Source organism: Nyctibius grandis, chromosome 3, assembly GCF_013368605.1.
Source record: "Nyctibius grandis isolate bNycGra1 chromosome 3, bNycGra1.pri, whole genome shotgun sequence".
Classification (NCBI taxonomy): domain Eukaryota; kingdom Metazoa; phylum Chordata; class Aves; order Nyctibiiformes; family Nyctibiidae; genus Nyctibius; species Nyctibius grandis.
In genome coordinates this window covers 110979316-111006298 of record NC_090660.1, presented here as the reverse complement: position 1 = coordinate 111006298, position 26983 = coordinate 110979316, and the positions used below count along the sequence as shown (strand labels likewise).

Below are 26983 nucleotides of genomic sequence, written 5' to 3'. Positions count from 1 at the left end.
GAAGAAAGTACTTCCCTGCACATGGCTGGCAGTGAACTTCGGGAACTGCTGCTACAGCAAACTGGCATCAGGAAGTTCAAAATGGAATCAGATCCACAGAGATTGGGTCCAAACTAGATAACAAAAGACTGAGGTAGAGGTGTACACTTTAGTACCCCTAAACAGGAATGATGGACACTGAGGGAGCTCAAGGGGAATGGACTGCAGATACAGGCCAGGTTCACACGCTCTAGAGACAGAATATGGGGACAGATGTACCTGGTCGGGTGCAGCAGAAAACAGCTGTGGTCTCGTGTGTAGTTTTGTACAGGGTAAGTACTCACTGTTGTGTATCAGCAATGCTTGCCAGCCAGAAAGCATCCTTCAGATAGAGTCATTATGCAATTGGTTCTGTCTCAGGTTTTTTAAAGACAAACAATGGCTTGTTTTTAATTAAAGCCATTAAAAACAAGCCTGTGCCAGACACTCCTATCGATGTTGTTAGCCTCCACCAGGCTGCAAGTTCATCCTCAGTAACTGTAATGCCATGTAGAAGAGGAGTTATGGGTGCTTCAGCTGCTACAACAGGCTCCAGACTCCCCCTTGGACAACAGAGGCTGCTGAGCTGTTGGCAGGCTGAAAGATGGTGCATTGAACCCTCAGGTTCAGGAGATGGATCACACAGGGATATTTTTCAGTTGCTCCTTTTGTGTCAATCAGTTGGACTAAAATGGTAGTTAAGGCAGAGCTGAGTGAGGAATAATTGGAGAAGGAACAAAGTTCTTCAGTAGAACAAAAGAGAGCTTAATACTTTGGGGTTTCCAAACAATCCTCTAACTCCCTGTCCTGGTTTCATTGGGATTTGGTTTCAGTTTGTGGCCAGCCATGGTGATCGAGGCCCTTAGCAGTTAAATCCAGGGCAGCTGACCCTGGCTGGCCCACAGGTGTATTCTAGATCATTGACATCAAGCTCACTATAAAAGAGAGGGTTTACTGGGAAGAGGTGGGGCTCTTTCTGCTCTCCTTGCTTCTCCCTCTTCTTTATTGTGAATCCTGGAGCAACTTGCCAGTGATCTGTAGATAAGTATACTTTTGTCTGTTCTGTGTTGTCATTTATATTGATTTCTTCATTTCATTAAATCTGTTTAACTTCAACCTACAAGTCTCCCTCCTCTTCCCAATTCCCTTCCTCATTTGGGGAAGGGACATTGGGTGAGAGAAAAACTGCTATTGTTTAGCCCTGGGAGCAGGCTAAATGAAGACACTCCCTTAGAGCAGGGGTTAAATATATCCATCTCTACTTTGGGGAAGGATAGCTCAAAAGATTTTTCCATTTTAGTTCACAAATCCAGCCAAGGGCTGAATACACAGAAAGCTTCCCAGCTTCATGAGGCACTTCATGAAAAAATTCATTTGTGAGGAAGGAAGAAGGGAAAATCTGAGAAAAAGATGCAGAAAGTTGCTTTCCCAATAGATATATATTAGATATTCATTTGCAAATTAATCCTAAACCTGTCTATGTGGTATCACAACCACCATCATTTGCACAGCTACTGATACCATGCAGAAAGAGCAGGTCCACAGCCTGAGGGCAATAATGACAGGGACACAAGATGCTAAGGTAGGAAGCTGTTGGCTCCTTGGGTCTCTGTTGAGTTAGGAATGTGGTAACTAAACAAGAAAAAGGTTATCTGCAAAAATAGGCCAGCTAATTGGCATTTACTGTTTGCCTATTAACCTTTTCCAAGGCTTAGTCTTGGGAGCCCTGAGATTAAGTACCAAGGGACCTAAACTTTCAGTTTCTACAGCTCCCTGAAAATGTCAATGGCTAATAAAAGTCATCATGCATTTAATTACCGATGAGGCTTTAGGCTTGGCATGCATTTTGGGGTATAACTCTAACAGCCAGTTGTGTTGGGGTGTTGGGCAGTCATTAACTTCTCAAATTTCAAAGAGGAATAAATGTTTCAAACCAGTACATATGCAAACCCCCAGTAAGGAAGCTATGACATGACAGCCCATGAGAGCTGCAAACAAACAAAACTTCAGTAAAGAATTCCACAACAGGTAAAAAAAGTCCAAATGTCTCTCACCTGATTTTTAACTCTTATCATACAAGTAATCTCAGAGCAATCATGAAGATGAATCTTCTGAGGTGTACTTGTAAAGTCTTTGGTGTTCCAAATATACAAGTCACTACTTCCTGAATAGGACGCCCACACTTCACCTCTCTAAAACACAGAAAGATACGTTTAACGTGAGCATCGCTGACAGGAAGTGTATTGCGATAACTATGGCTTGTAATGCCACATAGTCATGCTTCATTTAAACTCTATGAACAGTTTAGATACAATACCTCAGGAAAGAGCTGGAAGCAGAGAAAATAGGAGCACACATCCCTCAGGTGATGTTCAATTTTCAGCAGTAGTCGAAATTCAGAAGTAGACACTACAAGGATGCAACTTCCAGTACCTTCAATATTAAAGATAAATGGTTAGTAACAGAAGTGCTTATTTCCACCACCTCTATAAACCACGGAGAAAAAAGGCAAAACAAAATGGATGCATCTAACAACTGTCTTGTTTCTCAATCAACAGTGAAATCTTTGAGGTACTTCTCCCTTTTTTTCCCCCAGAATCTGTATTTTAGATCTGTTCTTTCTCCAAACGCTAGTCGCTATTCTGCAGTGCATACACCTGCTCATTTAGAGTCCAAAACTGATGAGAGGAGAGGAAACAAACTCCTTAAAATCAGGACATCTCATACGTAGGTTCTCAAGTACACATTTATTTTCATCTACAGAACTTAGACCAAGTGTCTGTGCTGCAAAGTTAACAGGGCTGAATCCTTACCCATCACAGCAATGGCAGCAGTTACTGCCCACAGCAGGACCAGGAATTTCCCAAGGCTTTAGCTGCTGTTCTGTTAAGACATGTTTGGATCCAAGCTCTCATGTATGGCAGTACTGAGAATCAGTGCCAAATTCTTGAATAGGTCACCATTTATGAAATGACTTCAAGATGATGTTTTACCCTAGCCCAAAGCTTTACTTTATTCATCTAAACTCCTACAGAAGGGATGACGTGTCTAGAAGGGGCCAAAATGCAGCTCTGAGGGTTACCAAGTCAGACCAATAGCGTAAAGTCTAGCTGAAATACCAAGCAGCATTTGCAACTGCTGTTGCCCCTCTAGACGTTAAAAGGACTTTCTCAAAGTTTTCCATTCCAATCTACAGGCATCGCCAGGGGAGGTCAGACAAATACAGTGTAGCCAGAAGTCACATCCTGCAGCAGGGGCAATACCTTCAGGAGTGATCCAAGCAAGCCATCTGTTTAAAAGTGTTTTGGTGGTCTTAGCTGCAGAAGGCTGCTTAAACAGACTAAGTGGAGAATGGGAGAAGAACATCATGTACCTGTGAGTCAGGTACAGCCTTCCAGTACCTGAAGGGGGCCTACAGGAAAGCAGAAGAGGGGCTTTTTACAAGGGCATGGAGTGATGGGATGAGGGGGAACAGTTTTAAACTGAGAGAGGGCAGATTTAGATTAGATACTAGGAAGAAATTCTTTCCTGTGAGAGTGGTGAAACACTGTCCCAGGTTGCCCAGAGAAGCTGTGGCTGCCCCCTCCCTAGCAGTGTTCAAGGCCAGATTGGATGAGGCTTTGAGCAATCTGGTCTAGTGGAAAGGTGTCCCTGCCTGTGGCAGGGGGGTTGGAACTAGATGATCTTTAAGGTCCCTTCCAACCCAAACCATTCTATGATTCTATGAAGTCTGAGTTTGAGATTAATGTATTGCTCCGTCTAATAAAACAGTCTATTATGTGACAATGTAATTTTTTTTTTTAATTATTTGAGGAATGAACTTACAGCACCACAGTTGGTCATTATGAAGCTTGATAGAAGTGAGATTTTGGCAGGGCAGCTGAAAGACACGGTTAACTTTCAGAGTGCTGATGTTCCAAGCAATTACTGTTCCATCTAAACTGCTTGAGTACGCTTCACTGTTGGTACAGATTAAAAAATAACAACAACGCTATAGTGTACATTTATGTTCAGAACAGAGTGCATACACAGAAGAGACTTACTTGCAAAATAACCAGTTTTACAGTAAGCCAAATTAACATTCTTCATTTCAGAGACGGGAAGAGTAAAGCACAGTAATGATTTCCAACAGAAAATGGACTGAAGTCCAAAAAGCTTCAAGGCCAGATGCTGTCATTATTTTAATAGGAAACAATTAGACTGGCTCAATTCTTTTAAACAAAGTGACCAGAGTCTTGAGTAGACAGGAGTACGTCCATCCTGTGCTCATGCCTAGGGAAGGATCTAAACTTCTTTTCTTCCCTCAATATATTCTAGGTAGCTGGCTCTAGGCAGCTGAAAGTGCATTTAAGCAACCAACAGCTCTGGTTGCAGCCAAGCATCCACCTTTCAAGATGCTTATGTCTCCTAGTGGAACAAAAGTATTCTAGTACAGATTTTTTTCTTCTTGTTCTTAAGCTTATACTTTACAAACTCTCTATCATTGGAAACACTGCAGGCTAATTCAGAGCTCTAAGTGAACCAGAGCAGGCATTACATCACGCATGAGGAGTTAAGTACAACAAAAACTTTCCCTGTAATTCTCCTGAACATTGTTGCCTGTTGGATTTTCTCTCTTTTTCTCTCAAGTTCAGACAAATATCTCAAAACTGTTTTCCTTTGCCACTGCACCTGAGAAAACAAATTATACTATCCCTTTGGGTTTTTGTTTTGGGTTTTTTTTTTTACCTCTAACATCTGTTGTTTTCAGATGAGAAAACCTTTTTCAGAAGGTTCCAACAACATCTAAGCAAATTCTCCCTGAAACCCAGTTACGCCTGTTGCAACACTGGCAAAGCTATGGCTGATGTCTGGTCTGGCCTGGGAGTTGCCACCCCCATGGAAAGACAGGAGGTTAAGGCCTCCAGCCAACACTCCTCTCAGTGCTACCAAGAGATCAAAAGCATTTTGCCTGAACAAAACAATAAATGTATTATTTCTTTCACAAACAGGCAGGAAAAATCCAGAAGCATGCTGTAAACATCTAGCCGACAATGTGCTCAAAGCCAAAATGAAGTGGTCTTTAAACTGCATCTGTACTGATTCATCACTGGATGCTGCCAATTCCTGGCTGCTCTCATCCTCGTCCAAAAAAGCATTCCTTTATCCTCTTTGTTCCAAAGTACATAATGCTCTTTCTTTAAAAAGGAAATTCTTAGTTTACCATATACAATATGGGAGCTACAAAAATGGGCTAAATGAAGGTTTCTGTTAGCAGGATAAGCCCCCCTCATTTAAAACAATAAATTCTTTCCAACATTTAGGAAAATCAGTCACTAGTTTCCTATATGGGCTCCTTTTCCTTGAGCACAAGTTAACTTTTTGCCTTTGTTTCAGTCAAATAATTAAAGCACACTACTATATCATTTGGGTCTTTAACTAGTCCTCTGCTCATTGCAGGCCAAATTCTCTAGGCTAGTGAATACTGTTCTAGCTACATGGCCATAAAATGGCTTTCTATTCAACCACAGGAAGACTCTCCACATGTCCATGACTCTTCCAGTGGTACAGATGTCCTTCACATTTATTTGTATATGTATTTTTAAGAAGGAAACATTTAAATATACCTGGGCATTCCATTTTTCTTCTCCACAATGATGTCTGTAACATCAGAACGATGATCATTTAGTTGCTTATTACAAGACATACTGTGGGTGTTGATTATATAAATAACGGAGTCCTGAGAACCGATCCACACTTGACTCTGTTCTACCATTATCATACAAGTCTGGGGAGAAAAAGCAGGATTAAATAAAATCTAGAAAGAAAACCCCAACTCTTTAATGTAAATGGAAAAAGGCTATATTAAGATGTTACAGTTTTCTGGTGATTGCAGTAAGAGATCAAGACTCTGCTTCTATCCTTTGCTCTACTCTATAAATAATGAGAGAGGACAGACCTCTTTGCTGAGTTTATCCTTCAGTAAATAGGATTAATAATGTCTCTTGGTAACCGACTCAAAGCTGTGTTTCCTGGCCCAAGCAAAGTAAAAGTTACAAAGAGTATCAGGGGAAACCACAGAAGTTGGCGTATTTCTTTCTTCTGCATTGGAAGCTGTCCTAACCATCTGATAGAAACATACTTCCTGCTTCAGTTAAAAGTAGTGTCTAAGAAAATACTTTCTCCTCCTCTACTGTCTCTGGAACGTTCTTCCCCCACTCAGAAGCTCCTTATTTCTCTCCCTCCCGAGTCCCACCAGTTTCAAACTTTCCTCCTCTTCTTTTTCTCTTCTTTAGAATAGGTCGGTATCTCTCTACTGTGTGTTTTTCACTCAGTCTGCAGCTCTGGTTCAGCTTCCCCTTTCATCGAGAGTTATTTTTTCCAGGTGGTCTTTCACAAGCCAACTCTCTTTAGCCTGCTGGTTGAGCCATCTTCCTTTAGAGCACCCTCTCTCTTTCAATATCATCCACCTGGTTTCCTTACACCTTTCCCCAATTTCCAGTTCTCCAGCACAGGTGACTTTTCATCCATTCTTAGGGCTTGCCTCATCTTCTCTTTATATTGATTCTCTCCATTATTCTTTCTCCTCAACTGTTTCAAACCTGCCTTCCAGCTCCAAGAAGCCATGCCATTAGGCCAGCAGGCTCCCTCCAATATCCAGTCCATTACTTCCCACCAGATGACTTGTTTTGTTACAAATCCATTTTCTCTGCTTTCCATTTTTCTCAAAAATCTCCATTTCTCCAAGTTAACTGAAGCCCAAACAACTCAAGTGCCTTTCTGTAACTTTCAAGAAACGATAGTACAGCATTCCTTAAATAGATCCAGTGGTCTGGGCTCATACAGGCTATAGCAAAAAAACCACCAAGCTAAAGCAGGAACTGTGATATGTGTGCCAGTCTTACCAGTTTAGAGCGGCCCATTTTGAAACAGTGTTGTTGAATAGACCAGGTAGATGCATCAAAGACCACCACTTTCCCCTCATTTAAAGCACACCATAGTTTTGGATGAGCATTGCCAGGTCTTTCTGAAGGGTCAAGATGCCCTAGAAATGAAGCAGAGAAGATGAGAGAGGTAAAAGAAAATAAACCACTTCTGGAGATGTGTGGGAAAACCATTATTAGGCAGAGCAGCTTTCTAACAAAATGCATCAGTGTTCTGGAACTTACATCACCAGTTAATAAATGACACAGTTTCCACAATGAATTTGTGCTCATTGTCATCTATTTGTTGAGCTCACCTGGTGGTTTAATCGTACACTTCAAAGTTATTCAGAGCAGAGATAATCTTTTTCATTGACGACTGAGCACTTAGCGAACACAGGAGGTTCCACTTAAATTTGAGGAAAAACTTCTTTATGGTGAGGGTGACTGAACACTGGAACAGGCTGCCCAGAGAGGTTGTGGAGTCTCCTTCTCTGGAGACATTCAAAACCCGCCTGGACGCGTTCCTGTGTGATATGGTCTAGGCAATCCTGCCCCGGCAGGGGGATTGGACTAGATGATCTTTCGAGGTCCCTTCCAATCCCTAACATTCTGTGATTCTGTGATTCTGTGATTCTGTGAACTGGGATTGCAGAAAGGCTTTTAAGCCCTATGAAATACAACTAATAAATCCACTCATTCTATTTGCTCCATCAGAGCTCCTCTTAGAAGCCTCACACTATAAAGAAAGAAAAGCACCACCGAACCCTCCACCACCACCCACCTACCCAGCGTTGCTCCTGTCCCCCTTCTTAACTTTGGAATTCCACTAAATTTCCCTTTTTGTCTCAAATTGCCTAAATACTACGAATTACATAGGAACTTACATCAGAAGACTAGTAGACTAGTAAGGTTAAGAGTTAGGAACTTCCAGAATTAACATATCTGCTACTTAAATTCATGCCCATTGCACACAGTCCTTAACTTTTCTTTTTTCTTTTTTTTTTTTTTTCCCTCTGATGCTTTTTTGAATTAGTCAGATATAAATGTGCCAAGTGTCACAGAAAAGCTCACAAGGAAATTGATAAAGCTTTCTTCAGGGGTGGAGTTAAAAGTACATGCGATGAATAGTACGTTAGATCACATACTACAGAGTGAGAGCCACAGGCATATAGGTCTGGCTGGGATTTCAAGAGGCGGTACCCTATTCCTTGCACTGTGGTTCAACCAAACACCCCCATATGACTCTACTGAAACAATTAAAAAATAACAGTGAATATTGATCAATGGTGGAGCATCATTCATCCACCCTGCTCAATAAATGAAGCAGAAGTGTTAATGGGAAATCGGCACATTAACATATAATTGAAGTCTATTATAAGGCACATACACACAGGAAGACAAATTAAGACTGTGAAAGCTATGCCTTGGAGTATCTTAATATGCAATAACACTGTTCTTTTTAAATTATTTTCTGTTTTAGAATTCAACACACAACCTAAGTGTGTCAGAATGTGAACAAAGCCAGGCAATCATAATAGCAGGTCTTATGAGATAACGTGCTTTATAGGCTAATTAAAGCTGAGCTAACATAAGGAAAGCAATACATCACCTTACCTGGCGTATAAAGCAAGACATCTATTGCCTGTGGAAATGTCTCACCAGCTGAGGGGTTGATCTTGTGCTTTAATGTCTCTGAAGTTGTTTTGGGGACCATCATAGGCACTAAAATAGATTTTTAAAAGGTCATGAAGTGCACACTTCAGCCTGAAACAGATCTATAACTCTTACGAAATCATAATTCTGCACCATTTATTCACATTTCTCACTTTTCTTTCCCTCTAGCCTTAGCTGACTAGGAAAGCCCCAACACCATTTGTATGAATTCTAGTAGCAGAAGCATGCACACAACACCCAAGCAGTCTGAACAACCAAAACAAAAACACAGCAGCCAACGACTAAGGTTCTGATGCACAGAAGCAGAAAAGAAAAAAAATCCCTACGCTTTCTATTAATACTATTTAACAAACTACGTCTGTGAAAGTGCAATCAGACTAACATCTTTTTACATTTCTACAGATAATCAGTTTGAAAACCAGAATATAAACAGAAAGAGCCAAAACAGAAAGAGCAACAACAGCAGGCTTTGTAGCATTGCTATGTGACTGACCTTCATTTTTCATCCTGTCAAAGTAAGACAGTTTGGAGGCTGCATATATGGTTTTGGAGGACTGTAAGGCACCAACCACAGCATCCATCAGAAGAACATTTGTCAGTGCTTGCTGAATATACTGAGGATCCTAAAGACAAAAGTCTTACTGTAGTTTATCTATTGCTCATTATTCTTACAAGTCTCCATGTTCAACAACCACAACATGTCATGCTTAGTACAAGCACTAGCCAGTTGCTGCCCTGCAGCATAATTCATGCGACTTGTGGTCAAACCCCTCTCCCACATCACACATTCCACTCCCAAGCAAGGTCACGGAGCAGGGAGACAGAAGCCCAGGAAGGTGGTGGAGTCACCATCTCTGGATGTGTTTAAGAAAAGACTGGACATGGCACTTAGTGCCATGGTCTAGTTAACATGGTGGTGTCAGGGCAATGGTTGGACTCAATGGTCCCAGAGGTCTCTTCCAACCTGATTGATTCTGTGATTCTGTGATTAATTGATTACACTGAAAAAAGTATTTCAGATCTGGCACAATCTTGATACAGGATGTGCAAACAAACCCATATGAATGGCAATTATGGCAAACACACAGCGGACACAGGATGGATACCCATTTTCAGGCTGGATCTCTCTTCACAGAAGGGAAGTACACATTATGCTTCATCTTGGCTAAAATGATTAAAATCCTTCCTGAAGAAGCACCAAGCTACATTTTCACTATTAAATTCAGCAGTAATGAAGAATTATTGGTTTAACTGGAAGCCCTGCTTGTATCATCATTTCTCACAAGGTTTCTGTGGCAGAAGAACACATCTTGCTCTATTCATTGAAAGGATCTGTAGCCACCAGGGTTCGAGCACGGCAAAAATCCTTCTATGCATTATATTTTGAAGCAAGGTGGGGAAAATCTTCTTTTAGTTAGGATCACTATTCTCACATGTTGTGAACTTAAGAAACTATTTCACAGAACTAATGAATAAATTAAAAGTTTAATGCCAACAGATGAGAAAAAAATCCTATATTTTTAAATCTAATCTCTTCTTTCTTTGTTGTATTATTCCAGAAGTATTATATTTAGAAGCATCAGCAAAACCAAAAGTTTATTACTTAGCTGTTGTTTGCTGAAACCTAGAAACTGATGCATGAATTATTTAGAACAGAGACAGAAAACACACACTTCACACTTATTTGGTTAGAAATTCCCATATTTATACCTTGTGATCATCCGCCATTTTCTTTCCAGCCCACATTTCTTTCACTATAAGGTGCCAGAGATCACACTCAGTTTTCAGGTTAGCTTCAAAGACTTCTTTTTTAGATAATGTTTTAATCCTCAGAGTAGGTATTCTCAAAAGAAGGAAAGCTACAGTCGTGCTCTTAACATCCTGGAAATGGAGGGAAACAAAGAAAGGAAGGAAGATGCAGCATGCAGTCACAGATAAGGTGCAGGACTCATCCTACAGGGCAACTTTCTCTGTGTATAACTAAGCTAATGATTTCAGTTGTCCACACGTTAAGCAGAGATGGTTTTATGAAAATGTACGTTTCAAACAATATCATACAGACTTCACTACACAGTGGGTACAAGCTGGTTCGCTGACACCACAGCCAAATAAGCACACTTAATGCTCATGTTAGTAAACTTCTCTAGCTCGATATCCCATGTGCTGTGCTTTGCACCTTTCTTACAGCTAGAGGTTATGACCTCTAGATTTTTATTCTATCCTAGCACCTAGCAAACCGTACTACATCAGCTCTGAAATTCTTAGTCCAAAGACCCAGAATTTTATCTAATCATTCATAAGTTACTGACTTCAGAGGTGTTTCCTACACTCCTTACTGAAACTCTAAGTTGAGAGACAGATCTCTTAGCAGAATGGAACACGTCCCATATCCAGAAGCATGCAAGAGAACAAGAAGTTACTTGGTGCTCACCTCTATATCCCTGAAAGCAGCAATCTGGACGTAGCCAGGATGTCCTCCTTCAGTCAAAAGGAACAAGCGCTTCTGGGTCAGAGCTATTTTTCCTACACCATAGTTAGTTTTAACTGAGCAAGACAACTTGTAGACACATTCATTTTTATCTAAATGCTCTATTACTGTTGGTGGCAGATTCACCTCTTGAGCTTCTGCTTCAGTTTCTTTCCAGTAGTTGTAGAAATCTCTGAATGTTTCAGGATCGATTTGCTTCTGATGTCCTAAAAAATTTTTAAATTTTTTTTACTATGAGAAACAATTATACAGATTTGCACAGGAATTTAGTATCTTTTAAGGCTATCTTTCTAATTGTGCCCCTAACAGCATAATGGGTAAGCAAGGTGCAAAAACTACAAAAAAAACAGGCCTGGAAAACAGCTAAGAGACAAAATTCTTCTCTTGAGGTAGAAAGATTCCTCTGCTGTTAGCCTAGGCCATAGGTCCCATGCATCTGGCATCCTTCCTTCCACCCTGCTCTGTGGAGGGAGGGAGCAAACACTGTGCCAGTCTTGCTTTTTTAAATTCATGCCAAAAATCCAGTCAGCCAGTGGGGAAGATTTGTACTTCCCTACTGAACTGAATACTTTTCATTGTGACTTTCCAGTTCTTTACTCTGTTGAATGCTACTATATCACATACTTACCACCCTGGGATAAAAGCTAAAGTTATAACAGTTAAAGACTTCAGCAATAGGTATTCTAAATAATTAATTATTCTAAGAATTCAAGTGTTTGGACAGCAGACTCTCAAACACACACAAATTCTTGCAAGATGTGTGCTACCTTTGGCTTCAGAAAGTCTTGCTATAGTCTTGCTATTTTGACCAATCCTTTGTGGCCACAAAATAGAACAGTTACCAGAGTAACTAGGCACAGAAAGAGAATTGAATAGCATTTTATAAAAGTACCCTCAAACTATATTTTTAGAAATCAATTACAAGATTCAGATCTCATTCAGGAGAGAAGAAAGTTCTCTCAAACATAAACATAACCTCTCCTTTTGCTATGATGACCATCCAAGAGGAATTTAACTGTAGCTACTTGAATTCTGGATTGTGTTACTTTATTTTTAACAGACTGCCACCCTGCCATGTTACCTAGTGGTTTTACAGCACAGAGGTATTTTTCATTAGCAGCTAGGACAGTCTTGTATTCACTTTACTCACAATCTAAGCCAAAGCAGAACTGCACATGATCAGATCACAAAACTACCTCACCCACACAACCTGAAAAATTGTAAATTGTGTGCCCAAATGTAAGCAGATTCCTTGTCTTTATTGTGGATGCAAGTATAGACATTCTTGTATACATTAAATCTATTCTCAATAATTATCCTACTTAAATAAAATTGTCCATAAAGCTCACATATTGTAAGATTTTAGAGGCCTAGAAAATGCCGAATAATAATTAAAAACAATTGAAGATAAAAATTTTACCTTGGTTCACAAAAAGAAGTTTGCAATTGTCATTGCACCAATGTAGATGGTCATGAAAAATGTATCTTATACTCACCTACTGTTAGGGCATCAAATAACCGATGTATAGTGTCTATATCTTTGACAATCCCAGATTCCTGGATTCGCTTCACAAAATCATCCAGTTGCATGTGTGTTTTTGGCAACTCAAAATTTTTTACATGGTCATCTGTTTTCATAACTTCTCTTTGTTTTTCCATCACTCGACTTATCAGCTTCTTCAGCTCAGGTTTGCGGTCTGCTTGAGAACGCTCAGAAGGAGGCATGGTTTCCACTATTTTTCTTACAAGATCAGTAGGGAAAATTCTTAAGTCTGTTTTATCTAGGTTCTGAAAGTCAGAAAGTGCATTTAGTAATTTCCCTTGCATCAAGCTAATAAGTCCCCGGAGGTAGTAATACCTTGCCAGCAATGCTGAGTTATCAGGTGGTAAGGTATTTATAGCTTTGCTGAGATGGTTGAAGAAGTCTGTGTAGTAGGAGTGAACACACTGGAACATCAGAGGAAAGTGAATTTCTGGGATTTTGAACGTACTGACTGATTTGGAGGGCATTTTCACAGCTAAAAACAAACAAAAAAAAGAGTACATTGATTAGTATAAGCAGCAAGTAAAAGTGTGAGTATCTTCACAACCACTACAAACAATGAAAAGAATCATCATCACGGCAACAAGCAATTACATCGCATGAAATTCAAGATTACGGTCGTGCTAGGGACACAAATATATTTCTATGTCCATTGTCCTTACTATCAGAATATTCCCTCATCTGATAATATAAATTCTGGGAGAGGGAGGAAAAAAAAAAAACCACTCAGTTTCTATAGGACTTGCTTTGTTAAACAGTGATATGGTTAAAGGCAGTGGAGAATGGACATAAGGTGAGTAAGGACTGAACACGGTTACTGACTCAGGAAGCAATTCTACAATATCCATTCCACTGTGAGCATTCAGTCTTTTACGGCACAGCAAAACTTACAGTAGGCTACAGACTGATTCAACATGCAAGAAGCAGCACAGACAGACCCCAGCTCAAAACAACCCAGCTCACCATTTCTTTCCAGCATCTGACACCATTTCTGTGAAAATTATTCAGTGATGTCACCCATAAAGACAACAGAAAACACACTGTGTTTGTTCAACACATTCTTCCCTTACCAACGCCTGTTTCTATTCTTCGAAGCGAGGAATTTCTAGTAGGGCCCTCTGGCAGCTTGATATCTTGCAGATTAGGCATACTGATTACCATACGCCTGTTGATCATGTTCTGTGGATTAAGTCGCTTAGAAGCCATTTTCTCCATAGTCAGTCGTCTTGGGGTATGAAACATCAAGTTTAATCTGAGAAAAATAAAAAAAAAAATATAACTAGTTCTAAAATTCAGTATACATACACACTAAATTACTACTTGATTTTATTTTTTTGTATAATAGTATTAAATTACAATTATAGTATCAATTTATAATTTCAGCAGCCATGGCTGGACATGTTCATATCACCCTTCACAGTAATCTTACTAAAATGGCCTATCAATTATTCATAATCTTATTCATAGATGACCTGATCTCATACCAATAGAATCAAAAGGACTTTTATCACTGATATCAACAGAAGATTCAAAACCAGAACAAGGAAGGAGAAAACTTTACCTGTCCTCTTCAGACTGGGTACTCAACTCAAGTCGAGCAAAAGCATCCATCTTTCTGTTCAGACGAGCTTTAAGAAAAGAGTGAAACATGTAGGTCTCTAAAACCTGTGAGACACAAACAGGTTAACTGTGGGTCATTCACAAATTACATTTTTATTAGCATGTTTTGCTCATTTTTGTTATCTTTACATATGCAAAGCAAAGAACATCCAATTTAGCAATCACAAAACCATAAATATTTGAAAGCTTCAACAACAGAAGAACTAACTCTGTTTCCATTCACCTTTTGTACTTTCACAGAATCACAGAATGTCAGGGATTGGAAGGGACCTTGAAAGATCATCTAGTCCAATCCCCCTGCCGGAGCAGGATTACCTAGATCATGTCACACAGGAATGCATCCAGGCGGGTTTTGAATGTCTCCAGAGAAGGAGACTCCACAACCTCTCTGGGCAGCCTGTTCCAGTGTTCGGTCACCCTCACCGTAAAGAAGTTTTTCCTCATATTTATGTGGAACCTCCTGTGTTCCAGCTTGCACACATTGCCCCTTGTCCTGTCAAGGGATGTCACTGAGAAGAGCCTGGCTCCATCCTCTTGACACTTGCCCTTTACATATTTATAAACATTAATGAGGTCACCCCTCAGTCTCCTCTTCTCTAAGCTAAAGAGACCCAGCTCCCTCAGCCTCTCCTCATGAGGGAGATGTTCCACTCCCTTAATCATCTTCGTGGCTCTGCGCTGGACTCTCTCTAGCAGTTCCCTGTCCTTCTTGAACTGAGGGGCCCAGAACTGGACACAATATTCCAGATGTGGCCTCACCAGGGCAGAGTAGAGGGGGAGGAGAACCTCTCTTGACCTGCTAACCACACCCCTTCTACTACACCCCAGGATGCCATGGGCCTTCTTGGCCACAAGGGCACACTGCTGGCTCATGGTCATCCTGCTGTCCACTAGGACCCCCAGGTCCCTTTCCTCTCCGCTGGTCTCCAACAGGTCTGTCCCCAACTTGTACTCATATATGGGGTTGTTCTTGCCCAGATGCAGGACTCTACACTTGCCCTTGTTATATTTCATTAAATTTCTCCCCACCCAACTCTCCAGCCTGTCCAGGTCTCTCTGAACGGCAGCACAGACTTCTGGGGTGTCAACCATATTTGATATTTGCTTAGTTGCAAACAGTCATCTCAGACTGCCCTCCAAAAGATGAAACCAAACAAAAATGAGAAATACTAAGCAAAATAGAGAGTTTTTGCTACTGAAGTTTAACAGCATATTTTCTGCCTATAGCTAAGTGATGATAATATTGTCTGTGGTTTGGAGTAAGAAGTTTGTGGCACTCTAACATAATGTCATCAAACCAAAAAGATGAGTCAGCTTTTCTCCTGGTAATCCCCCCCAGATTGTTCCCTATTAAGGTGATTATTGTGGTGTCATCCAGAAATAATTTCTAAAAAGTCAAATCGCTACTTTTAGGCTCGAGTACACCATAAGAAGTGGCACGTGTGGATTAAAAAATGTGCAAAGCTACCATCTCCCACCATTGCAAATTAAAACGAGATAAAAGGTAGGATTTGAGGCAATATAACATATATTATATAAATGTTAGTCCTAGCAGAGGACTCTTAGCACTGTTTTAAATAAACAATTCAGAAAATTAATCCCTTCAGAAAATCAAATGCAAACTTCATCGGGTGACAATATTGTTATAACCAGGAATCCTGTCTTTATACAACCTCCAGCCTTCACAAACTTACTAACAGGATGACAGTTGTGTCTTTGAATGTAACTCTGCAAAATTACTTTGATTAATGGTATATCCCAGAGGCTTGCCTGCAAGTACCCTTGTTAGTCTTGGAGTTAATCACAGGACAAAAAAACAAACCAACGCAAAAAACCCACTGATCAGACATCAGCGTATTTCTACGATGTTTTTAAAAAGCAAATGAGTAAGATTCATAAGTAATCTAGGTACTCTGAAATTAATGGAAACATTTCACCAACAAACAGGTCATTCTTATTCAAGATGCCTCTTATCAAGCTGTTTGCAACGAATGGCATCTACCAGAGCAGTAAGATTTCTGCTGTTAAGTATTTCTCCAGTAGATGGCATGTTTTGTTGGCAATTGTGTGTACAGGAGATGACACACTGCAGGAACTGAAAGAGACCTCCCTAATGGTTTTTGGACTTCTCTTACTATAATTCTAGACACCTCTAGTAACTACTCCATATTGTGTTATCTTCCAAGATTCACTTGAAAGCAAACCTGACAATATGTTAATTAGTATTTGAGTTAGCTGCTCAAAGCTCTTCTCTAATGTGCACATCTGAATTTGAAATGAATTTTAAATTTCAGTTCATAAAATTGCCACTATTTCATTTATAGCATTAGAAACTGATACTGAAAATATTTTAATTATTTCTATTCATTTGAAACCCTGGTCAGAACATTTCCGACTAATTTCTCTCCTCATGATTTATTAATCGATTATTTTTAATGTTTTCTTTTTCTTTGTTTTTAAGAACGTTTGCTAGTGTTGCAAGCTTTGTCCAACAAACATTATCTCCTATTTAGGATTCATCAGTTTGTTACGTTCGAATTGTCAGATATTCTGCCAAGTTTGGCAACCACCACTTAAGTAAAATGAGATACTTCTCTGATCATTTCCTTCACACACCGACATCTCCTTTAAACAGATTTTCTGAAATTTTTCTTATCATATGTTTGAAGTAGGAAACACAACAGTAAACCAAAAAGGTGTTATCAACCACAGCCTGTTCATGTTAATGAAGAGATTTTTTTGCCAGATGTAAAACTGTCCCTCTCTACTCAGCACTGGTGAGGCCGCACCTTGAGTACTGTGTTCAGTTCTGGGCCCCGCACTTCAAGAAAGATGTTGAGGTGTTGGAGCGAGTCCAGAGGAGGGCGACCAAGCTGGTGAAGGGTCTGGAGGCTCTGACCTACGAGGAACGGCTGAGGGAGCTCGGGTTGTTTAGCCTGGAGAAGAGGAGGCTCAGAGGTGACCTTAGTGCAGTCTACAACTACCTGAAGGGAGGTTGTAGTGGAGTGGGAGTTGGCCTCTTCTCCTGGGCAACTAGCGATAGGACAAGAGGACACAGCCTCAAGCTTTGCCAGGGGAGGTTCAGGTTGGACATTAGGAAGAATTTCTTTTCAGAAAGGGTTATTAGACATTGGAAGGGGCTGCCCAGGGAGGTGGTGGAGTCACCATCTCTGGAGGTGTTTAAGAAAAGACTGGACATGGCACTTAGTGCCATGGTCTAGTTGACAGGGTGGTGTCAGGGCAATGGTTGGACTCGATGATCCCTGAGGTCTCTTCCAACCTGACTGATTCTGTGATTCTGTGAAAACAGCTACTCCAGGGAGCCAACTGCCAAAGTCTAGTGGCAAAGGAAACCCCTGTAACTTTCACATGCACCCATGGAACATAATTAAAAGCAAATGTAAAATGGCAGATGCACTTTCTTACATTCCTTGTTAAACCTTTGCTTTGACCCACAGGTCTGTTAAACAAGCCTGTAGTATCACCACAGGAAGTGATGACACAAGTCAATAGTATTTTACTTTGGAGAAGCTTAAATAACAGCACAACATGTCTTACAGTTGGTTAGAATAAGAAGCTTCTTCATAAAGAATCTGTTAAAAACTACTAAGTAAATTGCACCAAAGGGTGCAAGAAGCTGAGAAAGATGTCTTGCATCCCTTCAGAAATCAGGTATTGACCACAGACACTCCCAGTTTATGGTAACAGCCTTCTAAACAATTATTTTTTCATTTAACTAAAGTAATCTTTTTATTTGAGTAATAATCATGACACTTAAAAAAAAAAATCACAAGAGTTTATAACTCTGGATTTTGGCTTGCTGTTGTCAAGACCGAATTCTCACAGAACACTCTATGTGGCTAGACACAAACTCTCAAAACATGTAAATTCTGTTTCTCACATGCACAACAGTTCAGTTTCATTCTTTGAAGGCAAATATTGATTTAATCAGGTGCAAACAGTTTAATGTTAAATAGCAAGGATTAAACTCTCAGCCTTCCCACTTGTGGGCAAAGTACCCTAACACTGCAAGATACTCTCACAGGAACCTGCGTATTCTTCATCTCTCTTTCTCTCCCTGCTCCCTTCCTTCTGTTCCCCCTTCCTTTCTCCTTCCTTCTCACCCAAAGGATCTCCAGCCTTTGATGGTCAGTGACAGACCTACATCAAAGGCGTGGAGAACCTCTAAATCCTACAGCCTGATGACCAAGATGAGGAAATTAAACCCACCCCATTTCCTTAAGATATACAAAACCATTACACAAAAGGCAGACTCAGACACCAGTGCTGTCTGCACTCCAGAGGAAAACAGACTGTATTCTTCACAAAAATCTGGTTCACTGCATACACTGGGTGAAAACTGGGTCATTTTGGAGCTTCAGCAGATCAAGCTAACGCTAATGGAAGGATCAAGCTGATCAGGGCAGGTGCAAAAAGGACTCAGGGTTTGTACGGAAAAACTCCACACCTCTACAGGGTTTCAAACTCAGATAAGTATCTAATAAGCTGAGTTAGCAGGAGGGCTGAGGAAAACTAAGTGGGGATTTCAGGCTGTCCTTGAGCCTCTGGCACTATTAGGCCTGGCCCGAGGCTATGTGCTATTTGAGTATTACTTCACGGGTTTCACCAGCACATAAAAGTAAGCTACAGTTATACTACCTGGTAAAGTACACGTAAGCTAAATCAGCCTATGTCCTTTCACACTGCAGGCCCCAAGGACAGCAGTCACTCACGTGCTCAGAGTCAGCAGCGTGCGTTCGCTGCGACACATTGTGGGAAACAGGGTCGTGGCCTGGAGCCAAGCAGCCGTCGTCAGCTTCATGCCCTATTGCTCAGGCTGTAGATAAAGCAGGTACTTCGATTTGTGTCACCTGAGCTCCCTTCTGCTGTGCTTACAGGCTTGCTGAAAACTCATGTCTACGTATGGGCTTCGGTCCAAACAGTTTGGGCAGGTGCCTGTGCTTAAAATACAGTTTAGATGCAGCTTTACTGACCATCTGCCATAGGTTAATCTCATCCCCAAGGAATTACATTTAATTTGCTCTGGAATTACATAGTACCTTGCTCTCCAAAATGCTGCCTACTATTTTATCTGTTTATAGTAAATAAAGTAAATTTGGTAAAGCATTCTGTGAAAGTTGGTGGTTCAACAACACCACACAGGCCAAACTGTGACCATTCTATTAGTTTTTGGCTTTACTCCTAAAATACAGATTAATAACAGAGAATCACAACATATTTAACACTGAATTTACCTTTTTGTAAAATGGCTGGTCTCCGATTGCCCTTGTTTTCAGAAACTCTTCACTGTTAAACACTCTGTGTTCATAATTTAGATGGTCTTTTACCTCCCTGGAGACAAAAATAAATAAATAGATAAATACACTTGGAAATTTGTAAGCAAGCTGCACTTTTGCAGTAGCAGCAGCCCACTGGTACTACTAGAAATACGCTGCAGCATCAGAAGGCAAAACAGAAATATGCTGCAGTGTCAGAAGGAAACTCAGTTTTAATGAACAAGTCTGAGTTACTGATCACAGAAAAAGAATGCAAACTCTAAGTAAGACAGGCACTGCCATTTCAAATCAGCAAATTCACTTAAAAGTCTATGGGATCAATTTTAGTAACCCACAGAAGAGAATCTATATATTTAAGTCATGACATAGGCTCCAATCCTGGCATTACATTTACCTACACAGCTCCTGAATCACATACAACCCATCTGAAGCACTAAAAGGACAAGTGTACCTATCTGCACAGGCAATTTGAAAGATGTGATCTGACCTCACGCTGTCCCGTTACGTCGCATCTGTAACATGCACGTGAAATATTATAGATTATATCATTTTTGCTGCACTCTCAAACTCTGCTCATAAAGCCAGCAATAACTGGAAATTGTGTTAAACTAAAGAGACAGAACTATTGAGTTAAAAGAGAAAACAAGATAAAGAACCGATGCGTATTTTAGTATATGCATGATGACAGCAGGCAGCAGAGGCCCTGTACTGTCTCTGGAAAACCAGACGTCAGTAGTAACTTCTGTGCCCTGAAGGTGAGCCAGAACAAGTTGTTTCAGGAGCAGAAAGTAGGAGTTATTCAGAAAAAGGCTGTTCTCTGAAGTCTGTGAGTAAGAAATGGTAGTTATTTAAGCTAGATATGTGCAAGTGGCTAAAATCAGAGCTCCTTTTATTATTACGTCTTATTTCATCTGCTTACACTGGGTATTGAGGAATAAGAAATTCCCATTAAAACATGTGAACGAAGAAAATAATTTGGTGAGCTAAAATGTGAATGTAAGCACAAAAAAGGGAATTTCATACCCATGCATAAACCTGACAGAAGCTCTATACATCACTTGTCTTTCATAGAGCAACGATAAAAGCCCATTAACAGTTTATCAAGCCATATGGATTCAGAAAAAAAGATAGTAAAAGTATGCAGTTCTGTATAATTCTACATAATTTAGTACTGTTTGCTTTAAACATGGAACCTCCATGCACACACAAATACTACAGTGCTTCACTGAAGACAGTAGCAGCTGGCAGCACAATTGCATCAGAGAGTTACTTTCCTTCACTCCTGGACGCTGGTAGATAGAGCATGAGAAGACAGAAGAAACAAGGCTGAAAAAAAGAACAAAGAAAGAAAGTTTGAAGGAAAGGAGGAAGAAAAGAAGAAAAGAATCAACCCCTTTGCAAAACATATATCTCTTAGAGAGCAAAGCATCTGTTCATTTTTCGTAGCCAAGGTTTAGTGCGTTAAAGAGCTCAAGCTGTCAACAGCAAAATGCATTTCTCCTCATCTTTATCTGGAACATATTGTTGCCAAACACCGAAATCCACCAAATCCCACAGTGGTAGCACATCAGGTTGTAAATGCATTTCATTTTCCACATCCAGCTGTGCTGGTGTAAAGTCTGTTCTATCCTCCATACCCAGCAGCTCTTGTCCCCTGGAGGGCACAGCCACTTGTATGAACACTCCCTAAGCCAAGCCAACAAAAGCGAGCAGGGTAACAGAGACCTGGTATTTGGGCTACATAAATTAACCCAGCACCTTCTGACTGAAAGTGTTAGGGAGCATTCTTGTGAGCAATTTGGTAGCTGATCCAAAGCGAGCACCATCTCCACCAAGAGGCAGCAAGAAATAGCTGGGGAGGGATATCTGCACAGCTATTTGCAGACCTCTGTCCATATAGATTCCTTAGAAATACCAGGCAGGCAGTTTCATTTTCATGGTTGTGTGTGTTAGTATCTACGTAAAAAGAAATGAAGCATATGCAAACCAGCCATCCATTTTATGCACTTTTTTGTACGAATCACCTACCACACTGCCATTCCCTCCCCAAATACAAGCAAATAATAGCAGGATTTACAACCAGTACCCAGACTGATAAGATAAAGCAATTGTGGGTATCAGCACACTACGTTAGATTAAGGACAAGGAAAATTAGCACAGCTGGACATTTTCTAAAGAAAAAAAAACAAACAAACCTACTCCACACCATTATTAAAATGTCAGTCCCAACCACACCCAATACCCAGCATTTCTTGTGCCAACACTGTGTCCTTAAGCCTAAACAGCTCCTCTCCCTCCTTCATTCTGATGAGGTTGCACCCTCCACATCTCATCCATTCTCAGCATTTGTTCAGTTAGCCAAAACACACCCAGGTCTTCTGAACTCCCGATCCTGCTTTCAGCTCTTCTACCCTGTCCTGGTTTGAATTAATTTTCCTCTAACAAGAGTGACCGAGACTGCGTCCAGTTACAACTTGATATCCCTGCTGGGCCTTCGGCTTTTCCTAATTACGAAACATGAGGACTGCACTTCTCTTCCTGGATCTTCATACAAAAGACAGACAAGTTCAAAATTAGAACAGCTTTATCTAAGATGTCCTAGCAATGTATATGCACCCAAATATATTAATTATGTGTATTCCAGCAGGCTAGCAGGACCTCCTTTTCGTATTCCCTCACAAAACTCAAGAGATTTACAAAATATCTATAAAGTAAGACTAAATAAGAATATTTTCAGTGACAGTGGAAGCGTCTTAACCAGTACCGTATGCTCTTATAATAAAAAATACTATATCTGCTCACCTGAAGATATTAACAATTAACTGCAAAGTCATTTGCTGAACTTCCATATTCAGTTTCTGTTGCCAAGCCCTTCTACGCATTTGGAGTTCACCGAGATCCGTGCTGGCTCGGAGATGGCAGAGCTCTAGATCATAATGCAGCTGAAGACTCTCCACTCTACACAGAGAGGAAAATTACCGAGTTACAACCTAACGCTAACAATTTTTTTTATACCTTTTAAGAAAAGTCATTTAGGCCTCAAGCATCTTAAAGCCAGAGAAAGTGCAAGATTGATTTGCAAGTGTTGACAAGCTAACAAGATTCCTGGAAGTCCCACTAGTACATGTAAATCACAGTCCACCCAGTCTTCTGTGTAGAGGACAGTAAAGTTCAAAGAAAAATCAGTATCAGTAATAAAAAAGAAACAGGCATTCCAGGTGGTGCAAAATATGATTATGACTGCTTAAAGTTACCTGCATATTATTTAATTGAAATTTTCAATTTGCCTTTATAAATACAGTGTTTTTTATATGAATGAAATAATACAATAATAAATAAAAAAAAAAAACTTAGAAAGAGGGTCAAGCATGATTTATGCACTATGATAAACACAACTTCAACATCTTTTCACCTTTTTATGAAAGTTTCTGCTGCTTGTGCTGGGACATCTGGAATTTCAGGTTCCTCTTCAGCCATTTTTGAATGTGTAATATCTCCATTATCAATATTAATTAGAATTAAGTCTTCAGTTTCCTTTTAACAAAAGAAAATAGAATGACTGTAAATATAGTGTAAAAATATTTACTTCTTCTTATATAGTCCTCAGGCAATGGATTATTTCAGCAAGAAGATAAACCAGAAGACGACTTTTTTCCCTCCCAACTAGAAGATCATATGGATAACTAAACAATTACTTTCAAGAAAAATAAATGTCATTAAATTAATAGATATTAATCTCTGTACACAAACATTTGGTAACTTAATATGCTCTTCATACACTGTTCAATTAACACTGGATCTCTAAGCTTATCCTTGAAAATGTATACATATGAAGATATGTACAAAATCATATATATGTACAGAAAGAAGCTCCCTAAAAGCTAATTTACAGCATTTACTCCTGTACTTACCCTGTGGGTTGACTGGGAGAGGGAGTGTTTATATATTAGAGTCTCAAACACAGAAACACATGCTAACAGACAAAACGTCACATGGAAGTGAAGTCCATGCTGATCTCTCAGTTTGCAATTTTAATAACTTTAAAGACCAGACTGTAACAACATATATAAACAAACACAAAATCTTTCAAATTATAGCAAAGTGTGTTTTCTAATCTGTACTATTTCTGATAGTGACATCATCTTACCGCTAACTTTAAAAAAAATAATAAAAAATTACCTACTTCATCTTAACTTAATTCTTTGCTCATTTGGGCTTGACTGGATGGACCAGTTTCACTTTGTCTTATGATCCAATGGATTAATCTAATATAAACTTACACAATTTTTCTGTGTTTGGTTTCAAACACTCACAGAAAACCTATGCAATACCTGCAAAAAAGTATATTCACATTAGCCCTGTCCTATGAAGCTGAATTTTATTTAAATCTTTTTGGGTAACCAAGATTAATGTTACCCATTGAAAGAGGCTTAGTTAAATAAGATTATGGGGAAAAAAAAGACAAAAAACCCCAGAAAAACTGTGATATTATATTCTTTACATTTCTTTTTTTTTCTTATTTTATTAAATACTTAACTCCACCATGGAGAACAGCAGCATCATTAAGAGTATTTTCAAGTACATGCTCAATTCTTAACCTAGATGCCTGGAAAAGGCACCTAATTCATCCCACACAATTCTCTGAGCAAAAAATAACCTCAGTGATCTGAAGGGAAATTATTTATATGATACAAATGACCTGTAAGTAGAATTTTTCCCCAAATGAAAACTGAACTCACAAAAATCATATTATCCTGCAAAGAAAAGAAAAGTAGAGGATACAACAATAAGCTTTTTCCAATAAGCCAGCAGACACATCAGTATGGCTCCATTACTTTTAATTTCCTCACTTCTCACCCACCTAAATAACAAAAGCAAGTTCCTAGATGCATCTGAAAGGAGCACGGTGAGAAATGCACTGAAAGTGAACAGCAAGAGTGGTAACTGTCTAAAACATACCTTGCTAACTTCTTCAAAATGATCAATATGACATCCCATGAGAAAAGACGTTGGGGCCATTACAAAATCCAGCATATGACGAGACAGAATAGGCACAAAAGTGTGCTGCCACTGAAGAGGATGGAGGTACAACATAAAGCATTCAGCAACGAGTGTCAGCAGAGCCCAATCAGAAGAGAAGAAAACTATTCTCTGCTCAGTCAAAATACACGTCATGACCTGGAAAAAACAAAATGCTAAGTGTTTATGAAGAGTGATATCTACAACATACAAGATATGTGCAAATACTTCGTCTGCTTGTGAAACTGCCTCACAAGTTCTGTTTTCTGATAGCTACCTTACATATTTATAAATTGAATTAACATAAGTTTTGCCACCAATGTCAACGAGGCCAGGACTTAGCTGGAATTCCTGAGAAGACCCATCGCCTTTCTTTCACAATATTAGACTGTAAAATGCCTGTAAAAAGTACCCAGATGAAGAATATAAGCACGGCTGTCTTTGATGAAGAACACAAAGACTATCTAGATTTTAAACATCTCAGCTAAACATCTATTCCAGGCTCTAGCTAGGCACATTCCTCATAGTGCCACTGGAGAGCAGTGCTCTCACGAGCAATTCAGGAAGCTATCTGGAGATGTCCCCTCCTTTCTGCTGATAGAGAGGGACCCAATGGCATCTAAGCACCAAACTCAGATGCCTCAAGTTAACTCAAGCCAAGAAGACTAATGGCACATGTGGAACATCTCACAGAGGTGCTAACACACAAACTCAATGCTCAAGATGCACCAGTTGCAAAGGACCATTTAGGATTTAGAACAGACTAGACTACACCGTTTCAGTTGGAAGTTTTATTCACAATGTGCACATGCGGGCAGAAGCCCACGTGGCTGGAAGAATGGGCATATCCAAAAAAAATAAGCCAGTGTTGTCTGCTTTCAGCACTGAGGAGGTGTACAAGCATCCCTGGAAAGAGGCCTCCAACATGTTCTTTTTAGAGCAAGTGGCACCAATAATACTGATGACCTTGAGAAACCTAATTTAACTTCACAGGTGGCCTTTGAGCAGGGAGCTGGATCAGGAAGCCTACAAAGGATGCTCCAAAACAAAATTATTGTAAGATTCTATGAAGCTACCAAAGCAAATATTCTTTGCTATTTACCAAACCTGTTTGCTTTTGGTATTTTATTGTCTTTCTACACTTTCCAGTTTATTTATATGAGAATGCCAACTGTTACCAATCCATCCCACAGGTCCCTCTCTTACACATGAAAAGGATTCTTACGAATCATGTGAAAATGCATTTTATGAGAATTCAAAATAAAATCTGTCAATCAGCTTGGGCATTTATATTTTAAAATATATGCTTAAGAAATTTAGCACCTATTGCTAAACCACAGGAGAAAGAAATCCAATATGCCTTATTCTAATCTGGTCTATAAATAACAAAATATCTTAATAAGAAGTACATTTTATTGTGACATATCTCTAATATGCAGAACTAACACTATTCTGAATTCCTGGGCTTATAATGGTTTTTTAGGTAACTAAGCATCTTCATTTTTTTTTAAACTACATATTACCAGTACTGTCAATCTTTAATGCATTTTAAAGTACCAGTTAGTTTTACCTGCAGCACCTGCTCTGGCTTGAAACACAGCAGCGGAAGATGAAGATCCAAGTCAATAATTGGACTGTCTGGATCCTCTCGTGAAGGAATTATTATTTGGAGTGGTTTCATATTAAATACCTGTAATAATAGATGTTTTCCATTTACTACTTAATGAAAATGTCCCCACAACACATTTAGTTTGGGATTTTAGTTCCAACTACAAAATATTAACATTAATTGAAAGCAAGAAGACAGATATTTGCATACTACAGAAAATTTAAATAGAAAGAGAGGGAAATATTAAAAAACGTAATAACTAGCTTGAAATATTAACATGGACTTTGTCTCCTTTCATTCTCATAGGTTGTTTAGCCAAAAAACTTTAAAAATATATATTCTTTTAACAAAATTAAACTTGCTTTGTTATAAGCATAATAAAATAATGGAATTTGTATTTGTAGATACAACTGAGACATCAAAAGTATTGATAAAATTCAAACAGGAAATAGAAAAAAATATGAACAAAAGAACTGAGCATAGGTGCTCACATTAAGAAGATAGAAAAAGGCAAAACAAATGAGCTGTTTCAGTGTTTCAGATACTCAAATCTCTGAGGGCCAGATCCTGCACGTGCTGCATATTTCAGCACTCAGCAGCTGGTTTAGCCAATCATTCAGACAATTTTGAAGCTATGCTATTTTTATCTCTGCTCCTAACCCCTCACCCCAGGGTCAAGGGAAGCAGCTAAGGAGAAGTCCCTGGCTGAAGCACTGCTTCCCTAGAAGCCATTTTAGTAGACAAGAGAAAGCTAACTCCTACTCTGAGTTGGGAAGGGTTATAAAGAAAATACGGCCCACACATCTCAGC

The 26983-nt window shown here is 39.5% G+C and overlaps 1 protein-coding gene across 1 annotated transcript in view; it reads right to left on the bottom strand.

Moving 5' to 3' along the window:
• DENND3 (DENN domain containing 3) overlaps window positions 1-26983 on the bottom strand; it is a 43875-nt gene that overhangs the window by 2896 nt on the left and 13996 nt on the right. The window contains exons 6-22 of the mRNA XM_068396544.1: window positions 26135-26254; window positions 24505-24723; window positions 22958-23079; window positions 22348-22503; window positions 19504-19600; window positions 14190-14293; window positions 13699-13880; window positions 12582-13103; window positions 11029-11291; window positions 10308-10478; window positions 9091-9220; window positions 8538-8645; window positions 6903-7042; window positions 5625-5785; window positions 3844-3977; window positions 2336-2451; window positions 2073-2210 (exon numbers count right to left, since the gene is read on the bottom strand). Of these exons, the coding sequence (XP_068252645.1) occupies window positions 2073-2210; window positions 2336-2451; window positions 3844-3977; window positions 5625-5785; window positions 6903-7042; window positions 8538-8645; window positions 9091-9220; window positions 10308-10478; window positions 11029-11291; window positions 12582-13103; window positions 13699-13880; window positions 14190-14293; window positions 19504-19600; window positions 22348-22503; window positions 22958-23079; window positions 24505-24723; window positions 26135-26254 (2883 nt within the window). The remainder of the gene's footprint in view (window positions 1-2072; window positions 2211-2335; window positions 2452-3843; window positions 3978-5624; window positions 5786-6902; window positions 7043-8537; window positions 8646-9090; window positions 9221-10307; window positions 10479-11028; window positions 11292-12581; window positions 13104-13698; window positions 13881-14189; window positions 14294-19503; window positions 19601-22347; window positions 22504-22957; window positions 23080-24504; window positions 24724-26134; window positions 26255-26983) is intronic.